At 42.0% G+C, this 21333-nt stretch overlaps 1 protein-coding gene across 1 annotated transcript; it reads left to right on the forward strand.

Moving 5' to 3' along the window:
* The first annotated feature begins 8650 nt into the window (after nt 1–8650).
* Nucleotides 8651–21131, forward strand: zbtb4 (zinc finger and BTB domain containing 4). Its single transcript, XM_084134969.1, has 2 exons — nt 8651–9074; nt 12378–21131. Exon 2 carries the CDS (start codon nt 12758–12760, stop codon nt 17462–17464), a length of 4707 nt encoding a protein of 1568 aa, XP_083991095.1. The 5' UTR covers nt 8651–9074; nt 12378–12757; the 3' UTR covers nt 17465–21131.
* The last annotated feature ends 202 nt before the right edge of the window (nt 21132–21333 follow it).

Consider the following 21333-nt stretch of genomic DNA (forward strand, 5'->3'; position numbering starts at 1 on the left):
TAGTATGCATGTGCCGAGTGAGTGAGGTTGGTACGTTGTGATCTGGGGACATAGATGCGGTCTGGAGGACACCCCGGCGGAGATGGTTCAGAGAAATTGGAGGAGAGTTGCTGGAGTATGGACCATTGGATGGGGCATACAACGATTTCATGAGGCAAGATGGGCTCAGGCTCTTCAGATCTTTCCTCAGAAGTATGGAGACGGGATAGGGCATCCGCCTTGAGGTTGTGTGTACCTGGACGATAGGAGATGTTGAAATGGAAACGGGTGAAGAATAAAGCCCATCTTGCCTGTCTGGGGTTGAGTCGAGATTTTTGTGATCAGTGAGTACAGTAAACTTCTCCTTAGCACCCCCCAACCAATGTCTCCATTCCTCCAACGCGAGCTTTATGGCAAGCAGTTCCCTGTTACCGATGTCGTAGTTTATCTCTGCCGGGGATAGTTTCTTAGAAAAGAAGGCCCATGGATGGAGACGTGCTGGAATCCCCTGCTGCTGAGATAGCACCGCTCCGACCCCGGTGGTGGATACATCGACCTCTACGATGAATGGCTTGTTAGGGTCTGGATGAATCAGGAGCGGTGCGCTGGTGAATCCTTGAGGCTTTGGAAAGCTTGGGTGGCGGTCAATGTCCATGACAGAGACTTGGGCTTGTTCTTGAGGAGATTGGTTAAGAGAGGTTATGGAGCTCTAATTGTGGATGAAGCGGCGATAGAAGTTTGCAAATCTGAGAAACGTTGGAGTTCCTTAATGGTTGAAGGTGTTGGCCAGTTTCTAACATAATTTACCTTCCCCTCATCCATCTGGATGCCGTGTTCACTGATGTTATAGCCTAGGAATTGCAGTGGCTTGATGGAAGGAGCATTTCTCAGCTTTCAGGAAGAGCTGGTGTTTTCTGAGGCGTTGAAGGACCTCCGTAACGTGTTGGCGATGTTCGGCCAGGCTCCAGGAATATATCAGAATATCGTCTATGTAGACGATCACAAATCGATGAAGGAAGTCCGGAGCACCTTGTGCATTAAATCCTGGAATTTGGAGGGGGTGTTTACTAACCCATACGGCATGACCAGGTATTCATAGTGCCCTGTAGGCGTCACGAAGGCGGTCTTCCACTCGTCCCCCTCACATATCCGGATGAGGTTATACATGCTGCGGAGGTCCAACTTGGTGAACACGGCTGCTCCACAAAGTTGTTCCAAGGCTGCTGGGACGAGGGGAAGTGGATAACATAATTTAGCCTCCGCAAGCCTCCGTCCTTCTTTGCCACAAAAAAAAAGCTTGAAGCAGCAGGGAAAGTGGAAGGGCAGATATAGCCCTGTTGTAGAGCCTCTTCGACGTACTCCTCAATGGCCTTCTGTTCTGGAAGAGACAAAGGATATATTTTACTGTGAGACACTGGCTCATCCGGAAGGAGGTCGATGGCGCAGTCCCATTGCCGGTGTGAGGCAACGGCGACGCCCGTTTGGGGCAGAATATGTCACTGAAGGGGGCGTAGCAGGCTGGGATGTCAATCAATTGCTGTTCTACAGGACGTTCGATGGAGGTGGAGTTGACAGGAAGCATCACAGGTTGAGGTAGATGAGGGAAGCATGCTGGAAAACAGCTATCGCCCCACTTCAGAACTTCCCCCGTTGTCCAGGAAAGATTGGGGTCGTGTTGCACTAGCCACGGGCGCCCTAAGATGATACCAGCGATGGAATTCTCCAGAACCAGAAAGGAGGTGGATTTGGTGTGCAACTGTCCCACTTGCAACTGGATGGGTCCCACGGTCAATCGAACATGCTTATTGTTGAGAGGTTTGCCAATTATCGAGTGAACCTGATAATGGGTTTCGGAGGACCTCTTCTTAAGGTTGAGCTGGCGGCAGAGGGAATCGGAGATGAAGTTTCCTGCTGACCCAGAGTCGAGGAGGGCGTGTACTGGAAGAGAGATGTGGGAAGCAGTAAGGAGGACTTCAGTGGTGAGAGGTTGCATATTGACAGACGCAGAATGTATGACACTCATCATGGGTCTTGGTGGACAGATTGGACATGCAGTGATGATATGGCCACCAGCACCACAGTACTAGCAAAGACCCTGGGTCAGCCGCCTCTGCCGTTCGGTGTGGGTGAGACGAGCACTATCCAGTTGCATGGATTCTGGTTCTGGAGAACTGGTATCCTCTGGTTGGCGAATGTTTGAGGGTGAAGGCCAGCCCCGTAGCTCGTCCAAACAGAGCAGCATACGACGGTTGGTTGGGATGGAGAGATGAATGAACCGTTTGAGACCGAGCATGTCGTTGTATGCTGCAAGATGCAGTTGCAACATTGGATTCAAACCCTGCCATTAGGCGGTGAGGAGCAAGCGCTCATTCCAACCACTGGCTGCTGCTAAGGTCCTGAACTTGAGGGCATAATCAGAAACATACATCTTTCCTTGATTGAGATGGTACAATTGCTCACCGATTGAAGTATCGCCCCTCAGGGATTCGAAAGACATTGCAGAAATGAGTAGTGAAATTAGTTAGGGTCTGTGACAGGTCCATTCTGGTTCCAGATGGTTTGTGCCCAGCGGAGCGCTCGACCCTTCAGCAGGGAGAGAATGAAGGCGGTCTTAGCTCTTTCGGTGGGAAAATCGCTGCGACTGCATCTCCAGGGCCAGCAAACATTGGAGGAGAAATCCCTTGCAATCCTTTGCCGAACCAGAGTAGGGCACTGGATTGGCCACGGGACAGGAAATCATGGGTGGTGAAGAAAAGTCGGTGACGGGTGATGAGGAAGCAAGGGGGTAATCCAGCATCCGGAAAGCGTACCTTCTATGGAGACATCCATTGGCTAACAAGCCATCACCTGTTAGCATTCCATTGACTCCCATTCATTTTGACAGCGAATAACTTTACATCTGAGGCATTTAAAGACTCTATTTGTCCATTGTTTATTTCTAAAGAAACACGACAATGTATAAAAGGCTCCATTACCTTGTATCTTACATTAAGGCCCCGTAGAAGCCGTTTTTGTAAAAATAGGCTAACGATTGCTTCATAACCACGCGACAGCACAGTAGAGAAATTACTGTATAGACAGGAGGAGAAGCTCGCAGGCAATCGGGGGGACGTGGAGGCAAAATGACAAATTAATTAATCAGAATACTTACCAAAAGTTGCTCCTGCTCCTAGCTCATGGACAGCTCCTACTCACACTCTCCGTCTCTGCAAGATTCGGAAGGGAATTCCAAACTGACGTTGACAAACAGGAATGGTGAATAAGATACTGACAATTCCTTTGTGTTGTAGATGGATGAGGAGGTTGTGGGTGAGGTGGATGATGGCAGCTGGTGCACACACAGAAGATGGGAAAGAGGTAAGTAGCCGTTGTCCGAGAGAAGACCACAGAAGGCCAGGGAGACATTGAAGACACGGAGGATGCAGGTAGACAAAACAGTAAACGTAACATACACTATACTGGAAGTAAGTGATGAACATAAAACGAGACCAGACAATGAGACGGAGTGATGTGTGTGCTTAATGCTGCCTGTGGTGATGAGATGATGATGTCATCATGTGCAGGTGCAAGTGATCATGAATGACGTGCAGGTGCGGATGATTAGTATTCAGGTGATAGCGATCTCTGTGATTGGGTGATGGTGGAGCCTGACTGATCCCTGACACACGGTTCTATAATGTTAGTTAAAGGTCACATGACAGGTAAACAAATATTTTTTAATCTTTTTTAGTAAATGTTAAAATTATGTATTGATTATATTTATTATTTATTATTACCTAATAGCTTTTCATTAAACTCACAAACCCCTGCAGTTCCTTCATGAACCCCAGTCTGCGAAACCCTGACGTAATATTTAAAGCTACACTGTGTAATTTTTTGTTGATTCTTAGCAAAAAACACTTTGTTCTTTCAAAATGATATGTGCTCATTAATGTGTAATATAATAGAACATTTAGAATACATACGAGCGAGTTGCTCGAATGGCGGCAGCCATGTTGCACCTCCATCTTGAAAATACATTAGCCAAAGAGGGACATACCTGGAAATTCAAGCTTCACCTTTCGCGTTTTGACACTCAGTGGCACCGTGACGAATGTGAGGGGGAGATTACTCGCGACTGCCGGCATATTTGAAATAATACGGCCACCGTAGGAGTTAAAACGCCCTCGGAATGGGAGGGGCTAGAAAGTAATATTCAGTTGGTAGTCATAAACTATTTCACCGCTAGATGGGAGAAAATCCTACACAGTGTAGCTTTAATGAACTTCATGTTGATAACAAAGAATGGAATATATTTTCTTTCTCTTTGTATTTCTATATTAATATGGTAGAATATTATCCTATTCAAATCAATGTGATAAATGAGTTAGGTCAAAAGTAATCTAAAAAGTAACCCAAAAGTAGTCAGAATAAATTACCTAAAATGAGTAATCTAAATTACATTACTAACAACAATTTTTGTCATGTAATTTGGAATCAGTAACTGAATACAATTTGTAAGTAATCTAGCACTGCAAATACACACAAGTGCATCATCAACCCCTTCTGTTGTAACTTTCTCAAAGGGACAGTTCACCAATAACTCTCATCATTTACTCACCCTCATCGTTTCAAACCTGTATAACATGTTAGTCAACTGTTGTTTTAGACCCTGCTGACTTTCAATGTATGGACAATAACAGTTTCAATATATTTTATTTTGTGTATATAGTAGTAAAACGTCATACAGGTTCAGAACGACTTGAGTGTGAGTAAATGATGACAACATTTTCATTTTTAACCGGTTCCTGACTGTCACTTTATACCTCATTAATTGATTTAATGTATGCTATACAATTTGTGTCATAAGTCAGTCCTCTAAAATGTGATTTGCAACCCATTGTTATTAAAAATCAAAAAGTGATGAACACTTAAAATATCTCAGAATGAGAAAAAAGCAACAAATGCTGAGACATTCTAAAAAGGCATTTGATAGGTTGTTATGGCCCTTTTTTCTTTTAAATGTGTGAGGTCTTTGGCTTTCTACAAAGGTTTACAATGATTAAAGGGATGTATAAAGAGTGAGGGCTAATGGAAATATTTTGGAAGCATTTTAAATATTGAAAGAAACAAGACAAGAGGATCCATTATCACTATAGATATCTACTTTATCTACAGAGCTTTAAATAATAAGAATAAAAACGGTCTTAAATGAAGAGATTGAACTTACAGCATTAAGCATATATATAAATATTTTTTTTATAAGAATAGAGCACTTGTAAAAAGAATGTATTCAAGAGGGACTGAACAAAAATAAATTATTTAAAAGCTGTAATACTAAAACAGTTGGATCATCATTATGGAGTTTTAGAGAATTTCTGCAATGAAAAGAAACCAAGATTTAAGCTAAATGTTTTAAAATAAAATACTGAAATGGATGAAATGGCAGTTCCCAATTTGGTGTATTATATGTAGCACAGATTAGGTCAGTATTAGTATGGGTGGATAATGATAGCAATTCAAAATGGAAGTATATGGAAACTGGATCAGTGGATTAGACTGAATCAGTTTATTGAAAGAGAAATGAGTACGATTTTACATCAAACTTAATGTTTTAAGATATGGGCAAGCAACGTCAAATGTAATACATTTAAGCAATAAAATATGGACTTCATATAACAAGTTATTTATAATAGATTTAATAAATACTTAAATACTCAGATAAATGTATAAAACTCATGAGGAAATGCATAATATTTAAGAAATATGGGAGACAAATAGACAAGGAATGGGAACCGTTTTAAAGAAGCATTTGATAGAATTCGGCATTTTGCCAGGAATATACTTGAAGATGAATATGAGAAATCATCCAAGAATTACAAAGTTACTCCATGGTGTTAGGACAGAGTGTCATGAGAGTGCTGCCAATCTTCTTTTTTTTTTACTCATCTAAGCAGTTACAAATATTTTGGATTGGAGTTACACAAATCTTTTATTATGAGATAAGAACACTACAAAATACAGCTTTTGGGTGTATGTCCTGTAAACTTAAATCAGGGATGAACTGAGAAAATTTACATCTTGGCACTGTAATCAAATATTATAAAAAATGTGTTTAAGATTTTGTATAATTAATAACTAATCATTTGTAATATTAATATTTGTACATATTAAAAATAATTTTGTTTTTAATGACCCTACAAGTTTGATTAAACTTTCAGCATATGTTATATATATATATATATATATATATATATATATATATATATATATATATATATATATATAACATATGCTGAAAGTTTAATCAAACTTGTAGGGTCATTAAAAACAAATATCCCCCTCGGACATCACTTTTGGCCACTACTGTATATATATATATATATATACAAATAATTATAATGTTTTTGAGATGGCAACTCTAAAAAAAATATTGGTTTAAAAATAATTGGAAAATGGTATAACAAAATCAAGTAGAACAATTACATAGCCAGAGAAAGAGCTTCTTGCTTCTTCCTGATTCTATCAGCTGCTCTAATTTAAATCAGGTTGTACATATAGTTGCCTACAACACAATAGCTACAAAATAATAATAATAAAGAAACCATTTAATTTCATTATTTCACTAAAATGAATGTCATCTGTACAGTTTTTGATAAATATGAAAAAATATTCTTTTTTTACACAAGCTGTGCAAACATGGATTCTTTGTACTGATAAACAACGACCAAGCCTCAGAGGGTTAAATTGACATTTCATTCATCTGCCCACTGCCATATTTGTTATCCAGTCCACCCATTGCAGGCGGACATCTGACGACCCCCTCTTCCCCAAAACTCTCCAGGAGTCTGTGTGTGGCTGACTCCAGATGTCCCAGCCTCTTTTGTTACCGTGGAGATTCAGCTGGCCACTGCCCTCTCATTAGTGTCTGCTGATCCATATGTCATGTTAAAGACGGCCTTTGATCAGCAGTGAGTAGGGGAACATTTGAGCCACCTATTTTCACAGCAGACAAAGATTAGAGGCAATCAAATGACAAATACAATAATTTGGAATATGACAAAGCTTGTTTGCAGAGTTGAATGGCTGATTCTAGTTTGTGAAGACCACCTCTGTCTGGCCTCTTCTTATTCGCTTAAGCAAGAAATAAAAAGTTATAATAAAATTAAAAGAATAACATAATAGCATGAATGTATAATTACTTAGTGCATGATCCTTGGATTAAATGTCACTCTCACAACATTTGCTATCACACTGACTTTGACTTGAACTGAAGTCTTATCTCAAAGGTATCTTAAATCAAATAGACAAACTTCCATAGAACTTCCTTATCAACAACTACATTTTCTCACCCCCACCAAGTGGTGAAACATGCATTGCCTAAATATATTGACATGTTTTCTGGCACCACTTAATATTGACTATGGCGAAATGTCTTACAGCTTTACGGTGCATTTTGAACCTATTCCTAAACCTATTCCCAAACAGCTCATAACTTAAAATATCAAACACTTTGGGGTGAACCTCTTTAAATAAGTTACTATTATGAATTACAAAATAAACATTGCAAGAAACAAATCATTTCAAACGACAAAACACAAACATGTGAAATTAACGTTTTATAATCGAGCTCACAATAAGAACCCGTAGAAAAACAGAATCTGAGAAAGGTGTGAGAAAAGTGACAAAGTTCCACCAAGTCGGAGAGATCATAAGAACAACACCCCTTCCAAACCGAGTTCCCATGGAGACAAGTGGGCTGGCATACAATAGAAGAGAAAAAGAAGGAGTGCGAAAGAGAAAGGAAAAATAGAGAGAAGGACCGAGGGGCACAGGGGAAAGGAACGTAGGATGGGGGGTATAATGAGCTGTTCGGCAGAAATTTGGGCATGAAGAAAAGGGGATAAAAGAGGAAGAGTGAAGCGAGAGAAAAAATTCTGTAAAAACCCTAATTTTCTTTATCCTCTTGCCCTGCTCTCTCCGCAGGTCCAAAATATTTCTGAATGTCAAGACAGACAGTTTTAAATCATAGTCCTCCACACACAATTCTGTTGAACAGTTTTAAAACAGGTGGTTCCTGAACTTTGTAATAGCTATAGATTACGCATTGAGAGTGAACTGGATTGATCGATCCAGCAAATGTCAGACTAAATGTTTAAGCAAATGAAGGCAGGACAAAAAGTACACAGAGGTGCTATTTCTCTGCCTCACATAATGGCGAGAAGGCCAAATCTGTCATAGAGGGCCGTCTCGGCCAAAGACTCCAATGTTTACTCCTCTGTTCCACCGCTTCTTGCCATAAACGTCCTTCTTTTCAGTCAGGGAAAGTAAAAGAGAGGAGAAAATGGAAACCAAAGTGCATGTCCATGCCTTTCTCTTTGATCTCTCCTTCGGCTACCTCACTTATTTAGAGTTATTAAAGAGTTTAACCCAAGTATTGTCTGGCGTCTCTCTGTTTCTCCCCACTCCTACTCTTTATCTCTTTCCCTTCGTGTCTCTATGGCCAAGCTTTTTTTCTGTTGGCATGGCTCCTGTTTGTTTTCAGCCATTTTGGGGACTGGCAGTGCTCGTAACAAACTGCTTAAATGGCGTCCTCTCACTCGCTCATTCTCTCCCTCGCTCCCGTTCTCCCTCCCTTCCTTGCTTTCATCAGGCTTGGTGTATGTAGAGAGTGTGCATGGTGAAAGTGTGTGTCTAATGAACAAAAAAAATTTAGAATAAAAAAGAGAATTGGAATTAAAATGAGGCTGGGGGGTGGGTGCGGGTGAGTAAGGGGTGCGAGGCTGGGGTAGATAAAAAATGCAAAAACAGCCCAGAATCATGTGTCAGTGGCAAACTGAAGTGTGAGAGAGAGAGTGAGCGAGAGTGCAGGCGAGGGAAAGAGAGATAGAGCGGCAGAAGGAGGGGGAGAGTCAGAGTGCGAGAGAGTCGTCTCTGCCCTCTACATAGCGCTGCCTGTATGCACGCGCTTGTCTTTCCCTGTGTTCTCTCTCTCTCTCTCACTCATACACGCACACGGGAACACGCAGACCAGGACACACAGACCGAGGGAGGGAAAGTGAGAGAGTGAGAGAGAGAACACATCGCAGCCGAGATGCAGCAGAAGGTTTTCCGAGGTACGTTGTCTTGTTGTGTGCTTGCCTAGCGGAGAATGGAAGCGAGAAGGAGAGACTTTTTCCTCTGATCTATCTCTCTGTCTTCACCTCTTCCTGCTTCTTGCATTTCTGTGACACTCTCATATCATATCGATGTTGTTTTGGTTTTGTGTAGACACCAGAAATGTGTGTGTGTGTGTGGGTTTGTGTGTGTGCTAATCAAGGCCTGTCTCCCTTATCCTCCGCTGTTGTGGCTGAACCACGCAGTTCTTTTTCAGGGCTGGTGAGTCGCTCCAAGATTAAAGTAAAATGAGAATAAAGCTTCATACTTTTTGCATTCTCTTTCCATATTTATGTTCTGCAGAATTTGGATACTTTATGTTGTGGTAAGTTCACATCTGATGAAATTATCTCAATAGCGAAGGACTCGGTTTTAAAATTAATGACCAAGTGGCGTCTTGAAATATGGAGCCCTAAAAAAAACAGCATCTACCTGTGCTTACAGATGGTGGATGATATTATAAGATGCACATTCCATTTTCAAATTTACAACTTTTTTTTTTTTTACTGTGTAGCATACTTAGTGGTACACAACCCCTACAAGGCCATAGGGTCAGAGGTCGTTAGAAGCCAAGCAGCCAAGTTGTATGGTTTTATTGAAGTGAGTTGAATATACGCCAGGGTCAAATTAATTTACTGTCACGCTTATGGGTTCAAGTCTGCTAGCATGGGATATTTGTAATTTAAACTCTGGCATATGTTAGCATAAAGTTTCTGCCATACTGTAGCAAAAGAGGTATCAATGTTAGAACGGAAACATGGCAGGGCTGCTCGTCTTCCAAAACAAACTAAAGCATTATGGAAGCAGGTTCAGGCATGATCTAGAGAGGAAGTAGCTTCAGCCAGGTCACTAGTGGAGTTTCTCACTCTATTTGTGATGAAATTTTCTTCCAGTTTTGCTCTACTTAGTATATTGTCCTTGATCATATTACAGCAACAGATTCATGGGAATCACTTGTCAAGTTTAAACTCAGTGGACCATGTCGAACACAGCGTGTAAAACGGGCAGACTCGCTGGAGCATGGCCCGTCATACCAAATCACAGAGATACCATAAATTGCTCAGGGGGAAAGCAAGGAGTGAGGACATTCACCCACAAACTCAACCTCATCCTTCTCCATCTCCCAACTGCTTCCCTCTTGCTCTTCCAAAACAGCCTACTCCTCCTTTTTGCTCTTTTCCCTACCCCTCATCTATCCTCTGGCTGGCTCCACTATGTTTTTGGCAGGGGGTTGTGCAGAGTTCAGTATCTCGCGACAGCCCCCTTTTCACAGTCAGCCTCACCCTGGTGGGCCCCGTCACGGCCACACGGAAACAGGCGGCCTTCACTCATTACCCTTTTCCACTGCCATTCAGTCCATGGTCTCTTTCACTGGCACAGCTAAATTCAAGACCTTTATCCGGCTTCTTCCGAGCCTCTTCTCAGTTTCTAACCCACTGGTGACAGCATTATAAAACAGTGGCCTCATGTGCGTAAATTGAAAATCTTTACCTGGTTGACTAGCATGCACTTTACGTTCCAGCTGATGACGCAGATGTGACGCTTGTTTTCAATTTCCTACACAAGTCAGTTTGCCAACTCTTTTTTTAAATTGACTTGACATAATATTTCATTTAGCAAGATGCAACACTTTAATACTTAAGTTCTAACTCTTTCAATCGGTCAGATGTTTGAGTAGAGGGGCAGTTTGAGGGGGAAGGCAAAGGCCTTGTCACGCTTGGCCAGCCTCTTGCGCCAGGAACTGTTTGTTGAGAGGCAGTGTGTGCGTCATATGTGAAGAAAAAGGAGGGTGAGAGGGAGAGATAAATAGGGACAGACGTACAGAGAAAATGAGGGGGTGGCAGATGTGTTTGTCCATTCACTATGCGTTCACCATGTTAAACTGTGTCATCCTTAGGCCTTGTTTTACGCCATAGTGGCCAGTCACAACAAGTGCCGGACAGGTTTAAATAATTTTTTCAACTCTTCCTGTCTAAATATACTCTTATGTAACATCTATTATTATGCAGGACATCCTTTGCACACTCTCAGCAGCTGCATTTATGGTGAGCTGGGTAACGCTAGCTGTCAAGCCACTTGTTTACAGACAGACCGGTTCATATATGCCTGCACGCCTGCAAAAGTGTTTGCGTGTTGAGAGGAGAATGCTTGTGTGCTCATGCAGCTTGCTGACTGCCTCTGTGTGTGTGTGTGTGTGTGTATATGTGTTTCTGTGCATGTGTAAGTGTGTGTTTGTGGCTGTTCCTGTCTCCAGGCCTGTATCTCGCTTTCTTCCCCACCTCTCTCTTTCTCTCTCTCTCTCTCTCTCTCTCTCTCTCTCTCTCTCTCTCTCTCTCTCTCTCTCTCTCTCTCTCTCTCTCTCTCTCTCTCTCTCTCCATTGCTCTCCCTCCTCCTCTCTTTCTCTCTCTGCAATAACAGTGCTGACCTAGTTTCAGTGTGTTCAGGGCTGCTTGTGGAATTTTACAGAGGCCTGCCTGCCTGCCTGCCTGCCTGGCTAAAACGCAGGCAGAAAACCATGACTGGGGATTTTCTCTGGTGTCGCATCATTAGTGCTAACTAAGAATGCTCTTTCTTTATGGCTAACAAACAGGTTAAGCAAACAAGATGATTATTAAATAAGCAACCAAAAAGATTTTATGAATGCAACAACAATGTGGACTATTCACTCTCAGACTGCTAAAGAAAAACTGACATGACAGTCTTCTGTCTTCTTCATTACATGCTATATAGTAAAATTACATATTTATACATATATCCAAATAACTTTATCAGGAATACAAGATGCTTCAGTTCAAAAGGCCATCTATATTTTGGTACCTGTTCAGTCTAGGCATATTTGGAGCACTTTGACTATAAATAACACCCTGTTGGGGAAATCTTAATTAAATCTTAGCAGTGTTCAATTAGGTGAAGCGAATGCTGTGACTCAGTGGGGTTGATTGCTGAGATTCTTTCCAAAATTTCAGATTTTGTCATGCCAAATTTGGAAACTGAGATGACTGCAACCAACCTTGTCTGACTTTTCTGCATGTGTATGACTACCATAATGGATTGCTTACTTGGTGCTAACTTGTATTTTATAGCCAGCAAATTCTAGCACACTGATTTGCCACCACACAGTGCATACTTTTTGTCATGTGTATTTCTTGTCAGTTTAATACTAGCACAAAACTCTATGGTGTTTGTGGTTGTCTAAAATCTACAATGTTTCCTGTGATTAAAACAGAATATTTGAAAACAAATTATTTTCGTTCTGTTGCAGGACTAAGAGCGGGGTCATGGTGTCGGGAGAGGATGGCTGGGACCCTCTCCACACCTGCGCTGCACTCTTGGAGCTGAATGTTCAATGCACGGCAATCCCTGTCCTGTTTTATACCAAGATAATCAAAGATGCACAATGTTACCTACATCTAGGAGCCGTCATCTCTGAACTTGACCTCCATGAACTGCCATCTTCTTGATCTGAAATTTTTGTTCTCCATCATCCTTCAATCGACAACTTCTGCACTGAAGATATAGACACTCTTTAAAGTCTTTTCCTGGACCTTCTGGACTACAGATAAACCCTTTGACTGTCTAGTGCTCTGGTGTTGGCCAACGATAGCCTTGGAGAACATCTTAGAGAACTTGTACAAGGATCCAATGAAACACAGAAATAAACACATGAGAGGAGACAGGATGGGAGAGGGCACGGAGGAGGCAGATGGTGCCAAAACTACGAGGATATCGCTCAGTTTTCCCCTCAGCGCTGGATTGCCTGGCTTTTCTGGACAGAAGCACTGCTCCTCATCCCACCCTACTTCCTCCTCTGATGACCATGACAGAGACAGCTCAGATGGCACGGCATGGAAGGGGGAAGCATTCAGAGACAAACAGCTATCCAAAATGTCATCAAAAACTGAGCGCCTACCATGCTCTTCCTCCTCCTTCCCAGTTGATCTAACTGCTCCAGTCAGTAAGAACTGCAAGCCATCTCTGTCATTTTCTGTTGATGGAAGTGGTACCCGATACCCAAAATCTCCCTTACAACACTCTAATAAAATGGACTGTTCAAAAGAGACAGCTGGGGTTAGTCTCAATAATGGGTACAAAGAGCATTCAACAACAGAAACAGCACACATCCTTTTCAACCTCAGCGCAAGAGCCTACCAGGACCAAGGTGTAAAGGATCCAGAGAGTTCAAAAGGCAAAAAACGCAAGGCAAACAGCCTCCATGTTGAACTGAGCCTTCCTCTCCCTAGCATCAACCCTCGCTCATCCTCATCAACCCCTCCTCCTCCTCCTTCACCCTCGTCTGTCTCTCTAACTTCCTCCCCCTTGACTCTCCCCACGCCATCTTTCCATGACTCCTTTAGGGCAGTGCCGAAGCCAGAACTACTGTGTGGGGTGTGCCACCGTCTGTTCAGCACTGCCTCGTCCCTCACTGTTCACATGCGTCTCCATCGGGGGGGACGAGTACTCAGCTGCCGCCACTGTGGCAAAGCCTTCATCCATAATAAAAGACTGCAATCCCATGAGGCCACCTGCAGGCAAGGGCTGCCAGCTTTTCCAGTGCCACCCAAAGAAGAGCCCCTGGAGGAGGGTGAAGTGGAGGGGGAGAGAGCAGATGAGGCTGCAGAGCCAGAACAGCTTGGACAAGAAACAAGGCCTGGACGACCCATAAAGAAAGTGCGCGACCTTTATGCCCATCATGCTGAAACACTGACTTGCAGGGATGCCCTGGGGGAAGAGGATCACTTTGTAAAAGTGGTAGATGGACATATCATTTACTTTTGCTCCGTGTGTGAGCGCTCTTACATGACTTTGTCTAGCCTGAAGCGACACTCCAATGTGCATTCATGGCGCCGAAAGTATCCCTGTCACTACTGTGACAAGGTTTTTGCTCTGGCTGAGTACCGCACCAAACATGAGGTGTGGCACACTGGTGAAAGGCGCTACCAATGCATCTTTTGCTGGGAGGCGTTTCCTACCTACTACAACCTTAAAACACACCAAAAGGCTTTCCATGGTATCAATCCTGGCTTGATCTCAAGTGAGAAAACAGCCAATGGCGGTTACAAGCAGAAGGTCAATGGCCTTAAACTGTACCGCCTGTTGCCCATGCGATCTCTAAAGAGACCTTACAAAACATATAGTCAGCCAATGGCTGATGAACTACTCACTTCTGATTCATCAGTTACCCTGCCTTTATCTATAGATGGCAGCCTCCCACAACCTCTAGACACAAAGAAATTGGAGTCTTTCCTGAAAGATCTTAAAACCCCAGACATCAAGGCTGAGCCTGAGGGATTCCCTATCAGGTTGGATGTAGAGCAGGGTAAAAAACTAGCTTCTCCCCAAACAGATATGACAGAAGAGGCCAGAGAGACAGAGGGGTCAGATTTATGGCTGTCAGGTAGCAATGGCAAAGGAAAAAATCCAAAGTGCCCAGAAGGAGCTGTCTCTTCAGTCATTGCATTTGCACACAGCAAACCATCAGTCATCATGCACAGCACTGCAGTTTCTTCCTCTGTCATTGTTCACAGAAATAAGATGGACTCTGAGGAGAGAAAAAGAAGTCCAGAAAATCATACAAAGACAGGTCATAAACAGATTAGAAAACATAGCCAGAGAGAGCACACAGAGGCATACAGGGAGTGGGATGCTGTCAGTTTAGACCCAGAGGTCTTGAAAATCAGACAGCCAACAGAGAAACTTCACAAGGGACGAAAAGTTCACAATAAAACAGAGTCAACAAAGACAATACCTTTACCGGTGGGATCGGAAGTCAAAGGCAGCGGTCCACTTTGTCAGATTACTGTGCGCATAGGCGAGGAGGCCATTGTCAAACGGAGCATCTCTGAAACAGATCTAAGGAGAGACAAAAGCCCTACACGCAGCAAACTCAAAAAGAGTAACCTATCACAAGAGGACCAGAGAGAGCAACGGCACACCCATCACCACCAACATAAACACCGCAACTCCAGTCAGGAAGGAAAGGAAGGGGAGTCCAAATGGAAAAACCCTAAACTCAAAGGTAAGGTGAGGAAATATTTCTTCCGGCAGGAGGTCAGGGAGGACAGAAATGACCATGATGTGGAGGACAACCTATGGAGGCCTTACTATTCTTACAAACCCAAGCGAAAGGCTCTTCATATGCAGGGGGCAAAAGCTTGGAAACGCAAAATGCACTATAAACGATCCCTGAGGCCTATGAGGAGAGCTGAGAGACTCATAAAAAATTTTAATAAAGAAGTTGAGAATGAAGATGCAGATGAGGGAGAGGAAAGGAGACAAAAAGTAAAGAAAGAGCAGAGAGTAGTTAGTGATCCACAGAAAGCTGAAGTCAAAGAAACGCCACACACTTTTCCTGTCTCTTCAAGAACAGAACAGAAGGAAAAAGAAAAGGGATCTCATGGAAAGCCTGATCTCCCTCTCACTTCATCTGTTCTTCAGGCTACACTCAATCCTCAACACACAGCATCCTCTATCATCAAGCAAAGATGGTCAGAAGATCAGGCATCTGAGTGCGGAACATGTGGCCGCTGGTTCTCCAGCCCAAGGAAACGAGACAAACATGAGTTGACACATCTGTTTGAATTTGTGTGCATGCTTTGCAGGGCACCATTCCCATCACAGTCCAAGCTAGAGGAACATCAGAGAACTCAGCATCCCAAAAACAAGCCCCTGTCTGCCCCTACTTTCTTCACTTCTCAGTCATCAAAAAATGAGGTGGAAATGAAAGTGGATGAGAATGGAGTGGATGGACGGTCCATAGAGAAAGGCAGCCCAGTTCGCTTAGGCAGGAGGCCTTTGATCAGATATACATGCTCACAATGTGATAAGGTCTGCAAAACCTCTGCTGCGCTCAATTGCCACCTCAAGCGACATGAGTTAGGCAGTTCAACTGAGGTTGAAGACACACAGGAAAAGCAAGACATGTCAAGCTACGCACCTTCTACAGCGGAGACTATACCAAGCAAAGGTTTAGATGCCAATTGTGAGCAAGTACAGCCTGTGTCTGTCATATATTACTCCAAACCAGACTGTCAAATCACTGACAACCAACTAGGTGAGAACATGGAAGAACACCAAAGAGTCAGAAATTGTGAAAGTCCCAAAGTGGCAACTAATGACAAAGTCCACAGTCCATTGTGTGCACAGTTTTCCCAAGTTATCCACAGTCCCACTTTAGAAAGGTTTAACGTCATCTCTCCTAACCTCCCTAGTGTACTAGTAATGAATGGTGCAGAGTGCCTAGACTACAGAACGCCAGAAAAACGGAATTTAGACACACTAAACCAACAGAAAAGAAGCCAAACGCTGAGCGACAGGCAAGTCCAGGTTTCTCAAATGCCGACAGAGCCTCAGATTAGAAGAGAAACAACTCCATCTGGACCCATATCACTAAAAACAGGCAGAGGTTATGCGTTTAGTGAAGGTGACATTAATCCAAATGAAGATTTCAGTGATTTACAAGATGCTCAGGATCTAAGAATCTTTCCTCAATCCAGCAGCCAAGCCCAAGACTTATCCATGACAACAATACTGGCAAAAAAGAGAGAGCTTGATCAACAGATTAAACATCCATCCAACATCTCAAAGGAACAGTCTTGTAATGAGGAGGTGTCGTTGGTAGTGCCCAAAGAGGAACCACTCAGTCCAATACCATCTCCTACATGCTCTGTCATTCAAACCACTCCAAAAGGACCTTCTCAAAGGTATTCAAAGTCACCATGTCACTCTCCAGGACCCTTGGACCTACAGTTGCGACCACAGTTGGAGCAAAGCCAATCACACAGAGGAAGGCACAACACAGAAAAACAGGGTCTTATGTTGCAAGCAAATTCAGCTGGGATGAGTGAGCCTTCTTCCCACACCCTGCTACATTCTCAAGTGCCCACAGCAGAGCCTGAATCAAAGGACAACACCTCTCTCACTCCTACAGAATACCACATGGGCTCAGGCTACCCTGTCCAGGAGCTTACTCTTCCCTTGGTCATACCTGGAGGATACTGCTCTGGTAAGAAACAGGAGGAGCAAATCCTGATGTCTTACCCTGCTGGACCCCTACCTTTTCCATCACTTGGGAAGATGGTGTCCCACTCTGACTCTGCTAAACTGCCCTTTTACCCTGACCCCTATCACCTACTGTATGGCCCACAGCTACTGCCATACCCCTATAACCTTGCTGCCCTTCCAATGACTCTAAATATGATGGCATCAGGGGACAAAGAGCCCTTGCCCTTCTTGCCTTTTTTCAATTACGCTGCCGCCCCTTTAACAGGCACAGTACCCCATCCATTAGTAGTGAACCCCAGCCTATACAACAGTGGCGGCAACAGTAGCACAAAGCAGGACAACCCATAAGTGAGTACACACTGGCAGCAAGGGAATGCCTGTAAAAGAGCAGAGGAGGCCATTAAGGGTGGAAATTATGTTTTTCTGTTTGTTAACTGACTCTTGCACAGCTCTTACTTCTCTTTTGTAATGCAGCAAATGCATAGGAATACATAGGAATCAAATGTGATGAAAAGATGGAGGGGTTTCTTGAAGACGAGGAGGAAAGATTATAAGGGGGTGAAGAACAAAAAAGATAACACCCCCTTCAGGCACTGCCAAGATGCACCTTCAACACACCACTTCTTTGCCTCTTCTGTAGTGTCATTAGAGCTTGGATATCCATCCTCAGAATCATTATGATATTATGGATAACACATGGAACAATAACAGCTAACAGGATGTGTGTTTTGCTAAATGAATTCTGTCTGTTTCCCATAATAAGGACAGTATAACAACAATAATGATAATAATAGTTGTGTTAATTATACTGCTTATAGTAATGCAAGGGTGGCTTATCATTGAAAGCAAAATGAACAACACACAGGGAAGGAAGATGCAGCAGCTGTTTTATGTGTGTGTGTGTGTGTGTGTGTGTGTGTGTGTGTGTGTGTGAGAGAGAGAGCATGTGTGTGTGTGTGTGTGTGTGTGTGTGTGCATGAGTGTGTACAGAGTGTGATTTTGTATACAGGTAATGCATGGAGACTTTGGGGTAGCTCATAGTGTCATATCTTACATCGGTACTCCAGTCATGTGTTTTTCAGTATTCCGGCTTTATGTGTGCCTGCAGGTTTGTGTAAGTGTTTTTGTGGGGTGTGTTGGGGGTGTAGGCATGCACACTTAAAATCATTGTGCTGCATCAGCCTTGGTCAGTTCCATAGAAGTTCACGTAAAAGCATCATTCCTGGAAAAGCTATTATAATCTTAATAGGTCAGTAAATAGAAAACATAGATGAAGTTCTTCTTTCGTAAGTCATAGCATAGCAACTTGATGGTGTAGCTACATGTCATATGGATTAAACATATTATTATGTGATGCCTTCACTAACCAGGATTATCATGACAAGATCAAATGTATGGTGATTTAGAATCCACTCTACTTTTGACCATGTTATGTATAGAGACAGATTGTGTTTCACATAGTTTTGTTTTGTAGGATGTGGGTATTAATCCTTGATCATTTATGAAATAAGTCTGTGTACTTCCAATACTCCTGCCAACTGTTTCATCTCTTCCAACAACATACGTTCCAGTCGACTTCATGTTTGTGGCCTTCTCCTCCCCACTGCCCCCTGGTGTCCACCAAAGACACTCCATTCATTGACTGAATTTGAGACGTGACAGAATGAGTGAAACAAAGCGAGACAAACAGAGATTAAAATAGAGTTAGAGTGTGAGCAAAATTTGGGAGTAAAGTGGAGAAAAGCGCAGCTGGGCAGTATGTTAGCATAAATGGAGCTTCCTTTATAAAGACAGAGAAAATCGTTTAGGCTACTTGTAAGAGGCAGTAGCTGGTGTTAGTTTTAGGAAAACAATCTACTACAAGCAAGCCACCATTTCTGTTGGTTAGCAAATTCTCTCTCGCAGAGAGAAGAAAAGGAGAGGACGTCAGTCAGTCCTGACGCCCCTGCAGGGCTTGCACTATGGGACTTATAGCACTGGAGTGGCTTGAGCTCTCCCTTGTACTTTCTTGTTTTTTTTCTTTTGTTTTTCACTATATTATTTGTTTGATTTATATATTTTTCCCTTTTTGGTAGTGAGACAAGGCTTGTACTTGAAGCTCATTCAAGTACATAAGAATATGAATGTAATTTAGTCATGAGGTTAAAAAATAAAGATAGTTTGGTAGATCATTTCCGTACGCTGACTTGAAAAATAACATGTAATATCGAACCGCTATGGGGTATTCATATATATATATATATACAGTAGTCTTAGGGATATGTCAAGGAAGTTGGATTCAATATAACCACAACGCATGAGCAACAATTGCTTCTTCAGTATCTTCTGGTGTTGTCACAAAACTCAATTTTCCTTCATATGTGGTTCTTTCATTTCATTTTCTCCTGTATTTTCTCTTGAGGCATGTACTCACAAAACTTTTTGGACTCTCTTTTTTAACCCCTCAGTATCAAAATTTTCAAATCTAAAACCAAAAAGAAAAACTCCTATGTTGCCTTATTTCTTTTCCCCAAGCATTACGAAAGCCTTTCAAATACTGCCCTTCCATCTCCACATCTTTCTCATTCCAACACCCTCTCCCTGTCTATTCTCAATATTTTACCTTCTCCCTTTGAATTATGTGTGAAACTGTGCAATGTAGCCGCAGCACTGTTCATTTCCTGAGGGTAAAACACAATGCAATGAATGGTTGTGTATCATGTAGCTTCACTCGGGTATGAGTACAAGCCTTTTGTTTGCATTGTAAGAGTGTGGTGTGTGAGAGAAAGGGTGTGTTGTGGTAAAGGAAAAGGAAACCAAATCAAGGTCTATCTCCCTTGATAGCTACCAACAAACTTGTGTTTGACCTCTTGTTTTTGCTGTATTTTCTCCACCATGACAACATTTTTACATAAATTCTAGAAATATATAAATGAATGAATTGCATCAACTACCTGTACCAGTGATTGGTTAAACAAAAAGTAAATGTTAAATTTGTGTAAACGAATGTAAAAAAACATTAGTAACAACCATTGAGAGGTTCACATAAAAATGTAACAATTATTTTCAGAGAATTAATAACATTGGGTTTGTAAATTTTTTTTTTTTTCATTGCGTATTTAAGTCTAATTGGGTTTAAATATCGGCCCAAATATCAATTGTTAATTGTTCTGGATCAATTGTTCTGAATCAGTAACTGGTTTAAAATGACTAAATCAAAAATTCTGATGTTTACATTTAAGATGCCTTTTTATTTAAATAAGCTAATAAGTATATGCACATAATCTGAACGCACCTTACAAAGAAGAAATTGTGAAACCATTTTCTATAAAACATTCTATTTAAGTATTACTTTGAGGAACATCAAAATGAGTTACGCTCTCATGTTCCTGTTTCATCCATCAGCAAACATTCAATGAAATTCAGTAGATAGTATGCTTAAAAGAGGTCACTTGTGGCTGTGTGGGCTACTATTACTACTTCTAGTCCTACTTTAAAAAAATATATTTATCAGTCAGCATCTGGATAGACTACTGAATATTTGCACAGAAAAAGGATAAATATTTTAAAAATGAAGTAACGCCTTTTGGGGGCATATGTACTGAAATAATCACAGATCTGTCCAGTACGTTTGGTTTTGAACAATACCTGAACTACAAAAAAATAGCCTCTTCTTGGTCCACCCAGAACAAGGACCCTTTGTAGGCTTGAATTTTCAATCAAAGTGACTTAAATCTACCAGCTACATATGTTCTGCACTTGGTCATAGTTGTAGGCATGTGACTAAATTGTCTGGTATTTTGTGACAATGTTATATTGTGCCATTGTTTTAGAGGTCCACATTATATTTGGGCAGTTTCAAAGAAGTGAAATGTTTGAAAACTTTATTTGTGTCTTGTTGACTTTGTGACCATTTAATACAGAGGTTTGCTGGCATTGCCGATTCAAGTCTACAATCAACAGTTAATTTCTTTGCTCCTGTTCTCTTTTCTCCCTCTGTCTATGCTACAACCATACAAATAAAGTATTAACCTGATGACGTGCAAAAAATCTTTGAATTCATCATCAATATGCAGTGTTGGCAGTTTTGACACAACATTCAAAACAAAATACAGAAGTGCAAAAGAGAGCTCTAAACTGCAAAAAAACAAAATGTCAGTAAATTAATTTACAAAAAGCTTTTCCCCACTTATTTCAATACAGACAAATATTTTGTCAGCCACATATATGAAATGTGA

This window comes from Abramis brama (assembly GCF_963993115.1).
Source record: "Abramis brama genome assembly, chromosome: 14".
Classification (NCBI taxonomy): Eukaryota; Metazoa; Chordata; class Actinopteri; order Cypriniformes; family Leuciscidae; genus Abramis; species Abramis brama.

Bases quoted from the DNA above. Each gene is read 5' to 3' on its own strand.
- zbtb4 (XM_084134969.1), top strand. From the start codon at position 12,758: ATGAAACACAGAAATAAACACATGAGAGGAGACAGGATGGGAGAGGGC.